The sequence below is a fragment of the Strigops habroptila genome, chromosome 16 (assembly GCF_004027225.2).
Source record: "Strigops habroptila isolate Jane chromosome 16, bStrHab1.2.pri, whole genome shotgun sequence".
Taxonomy (NCBI): domain Eukaryota; kingdom Metazoa; phylum Chordata; class Aves; order Psittaciformes; family Psittacidae; genus Strigops; species Strigops habroptila.
This window is the reverse complement of record NC_044292.2, coordinates 5,679,307-5,693,073: the sequence shown is the minus strand read 5'-3', so window position 1 is coordinate 5,693,073 and position 13,767 is coordinate 5,679,307. Positions and strand designations below refer to the sequence as shown.

General features: G+C 44.2%; 1 protein-coding gene across 1 annotated transcript; it reads right to left on the bottom strand.

The window, feature by feature from the left end:
• Positions 1-6,578: 6,578 nt before the first annotated feature.
• On the bottom strand, positions 6,579-13,047 carry B3GALT6 (beta-1,3-galactosyltransferase 6). Its single transcript, XM_030508255.1, has one exon. The coding sequence runs from the start codon at positions 12,728-12,730 to the stop codon at positions 11,687-11,689; it is 1,044 nt and encodes a 347-aa protein (XP_030364115.1). The 5' UTR covers positions 12,731-13,047; the 3' UTR covers positions 6,579-11,686.
• Between the last annotated feature and the right edge of the window lie 720 nt (positions 13,048-13,767).

Sequence of the window (13,767 nt, the reverse complement as noted above, 5' to 3'; positions counted from 1 at the left end):
ACAGTGTGTAAACATCTACACAGAGATGTAAGGAACTACAAAAGGTACCAAAATCAGTCTAAGTCTGGGTTAGCTCTTGGCCTCCTTAATCTCAGCAGAGCCACAGATCCAGGCCTGGAGCTCAGCATGGCACATTTAGAGGGCTGGTTTTCCAGTGCTTGTTTTATTGAGGTCAAGGCAAAGAAGAAAGACAAATATATCAGACAAGATAAGATCAGAAAGCTTAGCCCCAAACCTCCAGTTCTTAGCACCTCCATTGCTGGTATGTTTGCAATCAAGATCTACTACCTCTGGCTTGAATCCTTCCCTAAAGTAAATACAGAAAGTAAATATTTGTAACTCTTGTGGCTAGGATCTGTTCTGGAGAAATGTTTTTGCAGTGTCTTGTGCTATGATGCTTCAAAGCCAACTGGAGCCATTTGGCACTATCCCAAATCAATTGATCACTGGCAACAACAACAACCTTTTCCTTTATTTAAAGAAGAGAGTGTTATTAATTCTCCAGCCCCTCTGTCACTGACGTGTGGTGCACTCTGCACTAGAGGATCTGTGTGGAGCTCCTCTACTTGTGCAACACTTCAGACTTCAATACCGCACATCAGCCTGCTGCCTGGAACATAAACACATGTTGTCACAGGACTCACATTCCCTGGATCTTGGCTGTCAAGCACAGCAGGGAATGACAGGGACCACCAGAAGGTGGGACTTGTGGGCTTAAATGTTCTGTAGCCTCCCTGCCAACTTGCTAAAGCAGGTTGCTGTGCAGAGGTATCATAGATTCACAGACTGGTCTGGGTGGAAAGGGACTTAAAGATCATCTAGTTCCAACCCCCTGCCATGATCAGGGATTGCCTTGGCATCTCCAGGAATAGGGGTGAGAGTGATCATCAAACAGTGGGCAGAAAGGGATGGACGTGCGGGCTTGTGGCTTTCTGAGTTTTCATCAAAACATGAATCAGTGTCTAGATTTTTCCACATTCTTTCCATGTTTTTCATTGAAAGCGATAATACAAAAAGAGAAAGAGGACAGGATGTGGAAAGTATGGCTGAAACTTGGATTTTATGCAATGTTTGTGACCTGGGTATAAAAGCATAAGGCTGTGACAGCTTGATAATAGTGCTGGAACAAGCAGAGCTGTACCACTCCGTACCCCTAAGGCATGAAGAAGCATCCCTGCATCACTGCCTGCATGGACAGATACCCTGACTGATGTGAGCAGGACACGAGGCAGGGCCAGAACCGCAGTGGGACACTGGTGTGGAACCCCACCATGGCTTACTTGGCCTGGTGTGCTCTGGAGTTCCCATGTCTAGCAGCATAATAGACAAGTCCAGAGACACGGCTCAGATATGCCCTATATTTCCTTGGAAGTGCTCACAGAGGAATTACTTTACTCAGTGGGTGCTGTTCAGAATGAACAAGGATTTCGGAATCTGACTCAGAACAAATACTTATTTCCCTTGCTATAACATGTAAAGTACTGCTAACTCATTCCTTAATCCTGCTTTCACAGAATTCCTTTAATACTCCCTCAATTTCAGCCTCGAATGCCAGGGGAATGTTTTCTTTAAAGATAATGAGGAATTAGTTCCCTATCCTAGAAGATACTCACCTGAGAAGCTCCAAGATTCAGTCAGTGTGTTGATAATTTTTAATACATATTCTTTAATCGACCCAAAAGTTCCAGAAGGAGTCATACACAGACACTGTTTGGGAGTTAATTCTTCTTTGGGTATTTTGGGGGAGGGTTTCCCTTATGAAGCTAAATTTGACAACTCAAGTCAATGGTATTTTCAGCTGATGGAACCATGGAAAGACCTGATTGAAGGGGAGGGGATGGGGAGGACGGGGGGGTTGGTTTGTGCTATAAAAAATGTCCACTTCACTCAAAAGCTATTTCTCTTCTACCTGCCAGCGCTCCCCCAACAACAACAACGTCCTTTGATGTGGAATTTTGGGCCAGTTTAACCACAAACATACACAGACATGAAAAAGTCATCCAAAGACTTTGGCAAATCACAGCTGCATTTTTTTTCCCAGAACAGACACATTTAGTTGTCTTTCCATAATCCCAAGTTATTGCAGCTCCCAAACGGTGTCTGAACTTCACTGTCCCACTGGCCAAATCAGTTTTAGTTACTTTGCTTTCTCCATTGTGGGGGGCTTTGTGGGCTTCTGTAAAGGTTTGTCCTTAAAAGCAATCATCAATCACATGGAACAATATGTTGGCTCCAACCTCCAGAATTCCTTCAAAATTCCATCTCTGAATTGGAAAGCCTTTTTTCCTTTTCTCCCCGATCATCCATTCGAGTCTGTGTTAAACAGCAGATACTTATTAGAGAACATAGCTAGCTTTTAGTCATAAACAACTGTCTTTTGACACTGCCTAGTTCTGCTTTGATTCTTATTTCAGCAAGGAACACGTGTGTGTTAAAGGCACATGGTGACATCTAGTGACGGAATTGGATAGGGCAAGGAAACGGGAAAACTGGAATTCCAAAGAGATTACCTTGTTTCAAAGGTCTGCTTCACTAACAAATATGAAGGCTATTTTGAATTATTTGTGGGGAAAATAAGGGAAGAAAAGTCTTACTGTAAATAATTGGGGCAAAGATGTAAAAAGAAGTCGGTTCAGGATATGAATGTGGAAATATTTCACCTACATGGATAAAAATGTATTTTAAACAAATTGGAATACACATTTTAATGGTATCAGGGGAAATTAATGGACAATACCTACGAGGGAGTGTCCCTTTAAAACAGTTGGGCCTAATCCTCATCTGTATCCGATTTGCTGCTTCCCAGCTGATTCTCTGAGGTCAGTAATAAGGTGAGGACCAAGTGGTCTATAAAAGCAGCAAGAATAGAGCTATGGGGGTTTCTGGTGTGGAGTGATAGTGGATGTCATCTTGTGGAAGGCACGTTGGGTAAATGGCTTTTATTTGCAGTCTTCCTGGATGAAAGGTAAAGCAGATGAATTGAAAGGCTTGTTTTGGCTCTCGGGTAGATGGTTGTTGAATAATGCTGATCTAAGAGCAATTGGACTATTGCAGAAGAGGTTGGGTAAGGATTTAGAGGAGAGGTGATGTATTGTTTGCCCTGTGTTATGGGGAGGAAGAGGTGATGTATTGTTTGCCCTGTGTTATGGGGAGGAAGAGGTGATGTATTGTTTGCCCTGTGTTATGGGGAGGAAGAGGTGATGTATTGTTTGCCCTGTGTTATGGGGAGGAAAAACTCACACCGAGCCTCTGGTGTTGTGCATGAACTGCAAATCTCTAGCTGATGGGACCAGTTTAGCCCCATCTTACTTGCTTCTTTTCTGCTATGTAGGAACATGTTTTGGGGTTAGTAATTCCAGCACCTGACAGAAAGCTCTTGGAAGAGCTAATCCTTTCAGCCCTAAAAGCTGACAATGACCATTGCAACTCATTGACAAACTGCTAAAGAGCCTACTTATCTATGACTTGGGGAAGCTACAGGTGAAAACAAACCTGACTATTAAGCCCAGGTGATGGTTTGATGGCTTAGTTCTGTTGTCACAAAGAGGGTGAAAACATGTTGGATTTGTACAGTTCTGGAATGTTGCTTTGGAAAGGAAGGGCTTATGATCAGCTTGTGTGTAAGATTTGGAATGCTATCACCAGCCTCCTTAAGAAGAGGAGAGCATTAGTCTAATGGCACCAACAACTAGTTTCCAGCTTCCTATGTGATCTAGGACAAGTTACTTCACCTCTGAGCTGACTTGTTTTCACTGTGGAACTGAAATGTTGTGTGAAAAACTCAGACACTGATTGTCTCTGATTTTCTATAATCCATGAGTTCTGTTTTTAGGCAACTTTCTTAGTTACTGGCAGAAATCTTGATAAATCTCTTCTTTGGTTTATGATGCTCTGAATTGGCTCTTTTGACTTGAATTATTTGTCCACCTTATGTTTACTTCAACAGCAATTTGGTCGTTTGTGTTGGAACTAAAACCTCTAACATCATGTAGCAAAATAACTCATCCTAGACTCAAGGTTTTATATTTGTGCCTTTACTTTAGATTGCTTGGCCTTGGAATGATTTTTGCGTGAGCTTGCTTTGGAATTGGATGACTGAGTCTGAAGCAAACTCTGAGCAATGAAACCTTGCTGTGCCCAGAGACAATAAGTTAAAGCTACAGAGTGGTAGGTCCTAAGTAGAGCAAATAATGGATAATTCATGGTGCCTCCCAGCAAACTTGGGGTGGAAGAGCAAAACCACCAAATCTGGTCCAATCTATTTGCTCCTGGTTCCCTCCAAAACTTGTAGAAATTGATGGAGAATGATAATTAAAGATTATCAGAGAAGGGCCATGAAGATGTCCCGAGGGGTAGAGCAGCTCTGCTCTGGAGCCAGCCTGAGAGAGCTGTGCTGGGTCAGCCTGAAGACCTTAGAGCAGCTCCAGTGCTTAAAGGGGCTACAGGAAACCTGAAGAAGGGCTTTGCACAAGGGTCTGTAGGGACAGGACAAGGGGAATGACTTTAACCTGCCAGAAGGAAGATTGAGATGAGCTCTTAGGCAGAAGCTCTTCCCTGTGAGGGTGCTGAGGCGCTGGCACAGGGTGCCCAGAGAAACTGTGGCTGCCCCATCCCTGGCAGTGTTCAAGGCCAGGTTGGACACAGGGGCTTGGAGCAACCTGCTCTAGTGGAAGGTGTCCCTGCCTGTGGCAGGGGGTTGGGACTGGAGGAGCTTTAAGCTCCCTTCCAGTGCAAAACAGTCTGGGATTCCATGATCTCTTATGAGCTATTAGTGATGTCTTGATTTTCAAATGCAAAAAATGATCAAAACTTCAGTACAAGATTGACAAGTGAATAAAGTAATAAGGGATCTGCTGACTTATATTTGCTGGTCCCCAAGTCTACCCAGTGTAGGCAAGGTTACTAACAAGCACAGGTTAGATCTCTGCTCAGGTGTGTCCTTAATGTTTAACTACGGCATTTGTAACTGACAGGAGCTAACTTGATTTACCTTTGGACTTCCTATTTCAGTGAAAGAGTTACCATGTATTCTTTGGCAATCTAGTGCTTTATGAATTTTAATTAGAGCTCAATTCCACTGCTGCTGGAATGAGGCGAGTATGGAATTCTGAATTTAATCATGGCCTATGGGCCAAGACGCAAGTGTGGAATCCAAACCCCCTGCTCCGTGCGGTCACTTGGATTGCTTTAAAAATTCCAGGGCATTGAAATAGTTCCTTGTTCCAGTCTGTAGACAAGGAATTTCAGGCTTGCACTTCTCAAAATGAACAGGCACGTGTTTACTTACCAATGTATCTATAAATATCTCACAAGTCACAAATCTTACTATTTGGCTTGCCATGGTACTGAATTATACTATGTACATAAAATACCTGTTACTCTAAATGAGTAACTTACTGCCTGTAACTCCAGAGCTCTCTTTCAAGGAAATATTACTCTGGACTCTTCCTCCCTTCACTTGAACTACTTGGATGTGGCTTTCCAGGTATGCCAGATCTCCTGCCTTCTGCAGGAGTGTCAGGTATGACACCTGGGCACTTGAAAAAGGCTCATGTTCCTTATAGGCTTCCACATAGTGGAAAAAATATAAATTATAAGCTGCTTAAGATGTGCTAATTTTAGAAGCTCGATGCATCCTTACTGTGAATTGCTACGTATGTAGATCCTGAGATCACAGAATGGTGTGGGTTGGAAGGGACCTTACAGCTTGTCTAGTTCTAATCTCTCCCATGTGTCAGAGGTGACTGTGATACTTTGAGATCATAGTATTAAAAGGGAAAATCACTGTTTGTTTTCTGGTCAGAGTGCACTTGACTACAAACACCTCCAAGAAAAATCAGAGCAGGTAATTGAAGAACTGCTTGTGAGGACCACAATGCTTCTGATCCAAAGTAACAACTTGCTCTTACTCAGTGTCATCTTGTGCTTCTGGGTTCAAATGCACCAGTTTGTTTAGCTAAAACCAGAGGTGTTTCTTTGGGCTGGAGCCCAAAATATGCTTCCAAGGGTTTGGCAGAAGCAGCAACAACAGCAAGAACACACATTAAAGAGAATGGGCTACCTACTCTAGCACTAGCAGAAAGCCAGTGTTGTTCAAACTGCCTGAAGTGTTGACATGATTTGAGCAGATGTTCTATTGAAAATATTTTCAGTTCTCTGTCAGAATATTGCTAATATTTGGGGGGGTTACATCAAATGCGACTATAGCCAAAGGTGTTAATGGATGTCCAACTGCTTAAAACACTTCTTGGCTAAGGCCAGAATCAACATGCTTTTTAGTTAGAGAAACCCTTTTTCTGACTGCATTACAGTGTAAGTCATGCCTCTCTATTGCTACTAATGTAAACTCTGGATGAACAGGTACATTTATTTGTGTATATGTGTGGCCATGGCATTAACTTCTGGGCCAGCAGCTCCTGCAGGGCTCTGGCATGCTGATCCATCATCACTACTGACCTCAACTGAAGCATTTTTGGGCAGTTGCTTAAGACTGAGCCAATTCTCTGTGCCTCCCAATGGCATAAGAAACTGAAAATAACCACACTTGTATCTTTTCCTACACAGCACAAGCCATCACCTATACAGCAAAAGTCTTTTATTAAAAATCACAGCACACAGATCCTTTGGCCAATAAAGGCATACAGGAAAGGACATAAATACATACACAACACGCTTAGGCAATTACCAACAGTTTTCATCATCACAGAGAGCTTCAGGTTTCTAGCAGTTGATTTCCTATGGAAATGCTCAGCAGTGTGCCACACTCCATCCCCAAATGGTAAAGTTGTGGCTGCAAAAAATGTGCAATTTCATTCAACTGTTTAAAACATACTCAGCACAGTACCCCGTGCTACTTCTGCTTCATAAAGGCACATGGATGTAGTATCCTTCAGCTTCAAACAGGCAACAAGTACCAAGTGAATCTGTTTCCAAGTTTGACTAGACATTAAGTAAATAGCATTAGAAAGGAATAACTGGTGTATTATGTTGGCATAAAGCAGTTCCAGTTCCAAGGTAAAAGCATATCTTACACAGGTTGATGTAGCAAGAGATTTGAGTCTCACAGGCAGAGTGTTCAGTGGTGAAGGTGTTGACAGTTCGTCAAGAACAGAGCAATATCAAAACCATATTTCAGCTCTAATGCAGGAGCTGAGATGGACAGAAACTAATAGAAAAGCAACTCTTAAATGGCCTTCCCATGCTGCTGCGCTTTTTGCTGCAAAGCTCACATCTTGGCCCCCAAAATATTAACATTAACAGGTATGAAATACAAATGTAAGTGCAGAAAAATGAGGCATTTCAACTCCAGCAAGTGGAATGTTTGTTAAAAGTACGACACACAGAAGCTGTATTGGAGCAAACTTCCCATGAACAAGGCTAGACATTCAGAAAGGAAAGTGCCTACAGGAATAGTCATTTCTAATTGGGTTTGGCTTTTTAAATCTTTAACTGACTACAGGAATTCTTGGAAGCTTGAGGGTTTGAGTGGAACTGTTTGTCTATTTACTATGGCAATTCATGGTTTAGCTGCTTATTTTTACACACAGTCATGTTACACATAAAACATTAAAATCACTGGAAAATCAAATCAACTTCCTAGTTGAGTTTATGCCATTGTCAGCTTTAAATATTTCAGTATCAAATCTTAGATATGATCACAGCAAAGGCATGTCATGAACCATTAACTTCTCTATTGTATCTACCAGCTTTGTAGAATGATAAATGTGTAAATGATGACAAAAGGAGTGTTACAGATCAACTCACTGGCAGTCCTGAATGGATGCCAACACAGGCAACTGTGTCAAGTCTATATAAGCTTACCTTATGTAACACACTGACCTCTAGAAAAGCCAAAGTGACAATTTTTCCACATACTAACAATAATATTAAAAATGCAAAGTATTTCTGAAGGGAAAACTTGGAAACCAGAAAAAACACTATTTAAAGAAATATTAAAAAGCCCAACATATCACTAACCTGGATAATCTGTTTTCACTAAAGGCCCACAAGACAACTTTCCAGTCTAATATAGCTGCTATGAAGACCAAAACCTGCTTATTTCTCAGCAGCATTTAAATACCCCTTCAACTGCTGGACCCACTGAAGTCAGGCTCCTCCCCTGACTTTCAAGAGAGACAAAGATTGTTTTCAAGTATAAAAACATCATATATTAAACTTCTGAGATACTATCAGGAAGCATGGAACCTAGTGCTGAGCAGATATGAACACAGCCTTTAATACTCTACACATCTGTTGTTCAAAATGTGCTTTAGATTTTGCTTTAGGAAAAATGGGCTCAGAAATGAATTTTGGACTGAAACCTTGTTTTCAAACTTCAGAGACTCGCTCATGCAATACACAGATGTTTCTTGATTCCCCAAAATAACATTCATAGGTCTTTCACATGCAAATTCTTGCTAGTAAAATATATAAAAAATAATCCTGTAGCAGTTGATGTTTTTCAGGGTTTTTCCATGTGGGGTATCTGCTCTCTCCCAAATGTTTCAATTTATTTTTAACATAGAAAACAGTCTAAAAACTTAAATGTTTACTTTTGAGGAATTTCTCAATTGAGTGGGATTGAAATCTAAGTGCTAGGTTTGCAGTAAGGGAGCTGCTTAGAAAATGAAAGCCATTTACCAAAGGACAAGAATCTGTCATGTCTTCCATGTCAATGTGTTTTGCAACTTTTTGTAAGAGGAAGTAGTGACAGGACAAGGGGAATGGCTTTAACCTGCCAGAAGGAAGATTGACATGAGCTCTTAGGCAGAAGCTCTTCCCTGTGAGGTTGCTGAGGCGCTGGCACAGGGTGCCCAGAGAAGCTGCCCCATCCCTGGCAGTGTTCAAGGCCAGGTTGGACACAGGGGCTTGGAGCAACCTGCTCTAGTGGAAGGTGTCCCTGCCCATGGCAGGGGGTTGGAACTGGATGAGCTTTAAGGCCCCTTCCAACCCAAACCACTCCATGAGTTCAGGTGTGAACTAGAGCAAAACATGGGTAACCTTAAGCAGAAAATGGTGTAACGCAGCTGTGTCAGACCAAGATGTAAGAGTGGTCCCCATCACTTCTGAGCTGTGCACGGGGGAAGCGATGTGCTGTGCTGCTGTTGAGATCAGCTATACATTTTACGGTGCACACTAGTTCTGACATAAAAGAATTCCTTAACTAGTAAGTATTCATATGCAGTGTGTTTTCCATGGTGTCTAATATCAGCTGGAGATCCAGCATTTCTCTCCCATGAATTTTGCTAGCAATGAAAAACACTTCTTTCTCTGAGGAGTGAAGATGAGAGTTGTGGGTTAGGAGAGTCAAAGTCAACGATGTAAACAGCTTCTGTGAGCACAGTTCTTGATGGAAATGGAGAAACAGTACATTCTACTAGCTCCAGACACATGCAGCAGACTCTGATCTGCAGTTCAGATCCCAGTACTTTAAATGGCTTGTACACCAATAAATTCAAGCACTGCTTGATATGTAAAACTCCTGGACGTTACAGTACCTCCTTCAATTTAAAATTACATTTCTCTATCTTATTTTTCCTATACAGAATACATTTTCAATAATTATAAATAAATACTCATGTTACAAACATTTAATCACATATATAGACACACAATACTAATGAACCCCAAATGGCAAATAGGTCTTTTTGTTCTTAATGCTCAAAATCAATTGAAGTTTCCTGTAATCTTGTTAAACTCTTGTTTTGGAATAGCATACCTTGCTGCAAAGCACATCTGCCTAGTTCAATACAGAAGCATGCATTAGAATGGACACATGCTAAAATAATTTACTTTCTTTTTCAGTATCTTAATTTGTATTAGGTGAAAGTCAAAGATTTGTTTCAATTTGCAACGGAGAATTATCCTCTGCAGAAAACTTCCCCTAATCATCAATTATTGGATTAAAACAAGAGTAACAAAACCCCCTCATACTTGATTCCTTTGGTACGAATTGCTAATTTATTAGAGAGATATTAGCACCCCTTTTCTTTCTTTTAATTACTCTGCAATTAGTGTCTTCCTGCAGGTAGGAGCAGACACTGACCTTGGGGGAGAAGGAAATGGAATTGTATCAAAGTGCAGTGTGCAACGAACAGTAAAACTGATGATTAAGAATGCCCTTCAGGCATAAAAGTGAAAACTCTGCTTACACTGAAAGATCTGATGCTGACAAAGGTTACTGGAAGTCAGTAGCTCTGTACTAGTGCTGGAAAAAAAGGATTTCTGTGTGTTAGAGCACCTGCCACTCAAATGTTTGAATGAGAAACAGGGTTTGAAGATAAGTAACATGGTGAGATTGTGTGATTGTCCTGTCTGCATTTACTGCCCAGTACCGGATCTGATACCAACCAGCTCTGTCAGTACAAGAATGACTTGTAGTGTAGACAGGTCTCAGGGTCGTGATCCCATTTACTGACCTGTCACTTGAGCACTTAACTCAGAGCTCCTGCAATATTATTTTTAGTTCCACTAAAAGTTGGAGAGTTTGGAGGGGTTGGAGAGAAGGAGGGAATTCATAGAGCTTTGAGCATCTACTGGTGACTGTTGTTGGATTAGTCTCCTTAGATTGCAATGTATCTCCTGAAAAGAGAGACAAGGTTCTCCCCAAACAAGAATTTGGGTGGTGGAAGAACCAATTTCTCTTGACCACACACAGAGTTTACTTTCTTAGCTGCAGTACCCATGTCAGGGCAATCCTGCTTGAACTCTGAATAGCTCCCACTGATCTAATCCTGCTAATTTACATTTTACAAAAGTAACCCAGAACAATATAAAGCTGAAGCCTACAATGTCTGACGGTGCAGACATCAGTGATATTACTTACTGGTGGGAGAGGAAATGTTTCTTCATACACAGGGTGTTTGGAGGATAAGCAAAAAACAACACCTATGCCTAACAACTGAAGGCTAGCTTCACAGCATAACTATTTGCCCCCAAAATAATATATTCTATATCTGCCAAATACCATAACTCATCCACCTTCCTAACTACTGACTTACCCTGTAGCTGCCAGGTAATTTATATACACGATTTCTTTAAAACAACAAAAAGCTTAGAGACAAGTTACACAGGTCTAATAATGCCATTCTTGTAAACTGGAACACTGGCCAGAGAAAGAGGCTCTCTCCCTCCCTTAACACAAATATGCTGCATAAAATTGCTCCCTTCACTTGACTGCTTGGGTCAATCACCAGCCACCTGCTCCCACAGGCATTAGCAGCTGATTTGCAGCCCCACTAGAACCTTCAAACCTTGCCAAACTGCCACTTCTTCCTTGCCAAGAAATAAACAGCAGATGCTAGTTTGACAGTCTTATAGCCAGCATAAAGGCCAGTCATGATCTTTAGCAAATAAATCTTAGAATCCATTAAAAATCTTCCAGCAACTTTTCATTTGAGTTATATTCCCCCCCACTTTCTGTACTACGCAGATTTTGCAACCTGTTACTTGCCTTCAATCCTGTTATCTGAGCCTTTCCATGCCTTTTGTCATCTATTTCTTTTTTCTTTTAAGCATCTCTGCATCATCCCACATCAGTAGCTCTTAGGAGTTTCAGGGTTTCATTGATTGTGACATAATGAAACGTGCAAAATCTTTTGAGTAATCTTTAAGCCCTAGTTACTGGGATTCTCCTCAACAGTAACCAAGAGTCCACCAACATTCTGCCTTTTCCTTCCTCAGACTTTCATGGGATGCCATCCTTCCTTTGGCAACACTGTGAAGGAGGCACTCCCCAGTCATACATGTAGGAAAGCCTGAGCTTAACCTCCTCCTTACAGAGCTTTCCTTCTTTAGCCAGGGTCTGGTGCTTTTCCAGCATGTCCTCGATGCTTTGCTTATGAGTTACTATGTACTTATTGTTGCAACCTCGTGACTTATACTCAGTGTCAAAACGAGGGTCGTGCACTCTCTTCACATCAATGGGAGCCAGCCACACGCCCAGGGAGACATCCTCACTCTGCCACATGTTCAGGTAGTCCCTGCTAATATGTAAGTAGTGCACCAGGTCGGCAGAAATCACATAGCCACCACCCAGAGCATAGGGCAGGTAGTAGTCACAGAGCACCCAGGCACTCTCTTTCCATTTGCCACCAGATTTCACGCGACCACGGCCGGAAAAGAAGCCCCAATAGAGGCGACGTGGTTCCTTAGCTCTCAGCTCTTCTACAAGCACATCCAAGCGGACAAAGGTATCGTCATCGGCCTTCAGGGCAAACTGAAAGTCCAGGTGCAGATCCAGCCAGACGTACGTGGCCAGGACTTTAGCAGTCAGGTTCTCGTAGGAATCCCGCAGCTCCGGCAGGAGAAGGAGATCTCTGTGCCGGCTCTGCTCCAGCTCCAGGCTACGGAGCTCCTCTGCTCCGAGCCCCGCTGTGCCGATGACAAAGCGGCTCCAGACATCATCGTGAGGTGGGCGCCCGACGGCCGAGAGCCATGTGCTGCGGATGATGCTGCGCCGCTCGCTGTACTTAGGCCCGCTGGTGATGAGCACGGCCACGAAGGCGCTCTCCTGAGGGGAGGACGGCGGGGCTGCGGGGGGGTGCGGGCCACGGGCACCCCGCGGAGACAGGGCCGCGGGCTGGTTGTGCGGGAGCCCGCGGGGGGCTGGCAGAGGACGGAGGCCCTCGGAGGTGCACTTAGCCAGGTAGAGCAGGACCACGGCGAAGACCGAGAGCCCACCTAAGCCCAGGGCCGTCTTGTGGCGGCACAGCAGCCGCAGCGGCTTCATGGCCGCGGGGCCTCGACCTCCCTTCCAGGCCCCGTCCTCAAGGTTTAGGCGGGAACGGCAGAAGGCCCACCCCCGGGGGGGTGTGTGTGTGGAGCGGCGTACGGCCACCGGGAAGGGACACGCTTCCTACGGGAGCCCTCACCGCGCTCCGCCGTGTTTCAGCGGTGGTTTCATGCCTCTGTCCTGCCTTTTCTCCTTCTCGTCGGGAGACGAGCGGCTCGGTTCCCGCCTACCTGCTGGGCCTCCGGGCCGGGCTCGGTGTGTGCAGCCGCCGCCGCTCCGCTCGCCGCCGGCCCGCTGGGGGAAGGAGCGGGAGGCGGGGCCGCGCCCCGCACCACCTGACCGCACACGGCGGCGCCTTGCGGCAGCCATCCCGGAGCAGGGCATGCGAAGCCAGGGCGCTGCCATTGTGGCTCCGGGCGCGCTGTGGTGGGCAGGGGAGCAGCGGTGGCAGCCTCTGTGGTGGCTCGGTGCTCCTCGTTGTGGCACAGTAAGCACATAGTCTTGTGAAAGCAGTCGTAGTAGTGTTAGCTAGCTGTTCTGATTGCCAGCGGTGTTGTTAGGTACAGAAGGCAGTAATTTAAAAGCTCCCAAGGAGAATAGGTGAGCGGTACGCGCAAAGCTGGAGGTGGATGTGTAGCCAGGGAAAAGGGTCCTGACAGGGAATTACGACGCGTGGAGGAGTTCTGCTTTATACTTAACTGAGGTAAGGAAGAGCATGATTTGCTGAGGTAGCTTTGGATAGGATGTCTTCAGCACTGGAGCGGGTCCAGAGGAGGTTGTGAAGGTCTTGGAGCACAAGGAGCAGCTGAGGGAACTGAGGGGGTTTAGTCTGGAGAAGAGAAAGCTCAGGGGTGACCTTATCGCTCTTCTCAACTACCTGAAAGGAGGTTGTAGTGAGGTGAGGTTGGTCTCTTCTTGCAAATAAGAAGTAAAAGCCAAGATGAAACGTCCTTGAGCTGCACCAGGGGAGGTTTAGATGGAGATGAGGAACAATTCCTTCCCCAAAGGGTGCTCAGGCATTGGAACAGGCTGCC

What these genes read in the sequence shown, in the direction of transcription:
- B3GALT6 (XM_030508255.1), bottom strand. Translation starts at nt 12,730, where the DNA reads ATGAAGCCGCTGCGGCTGCTGTGCCGCCACAAGACGGCCCTGGGCTTA.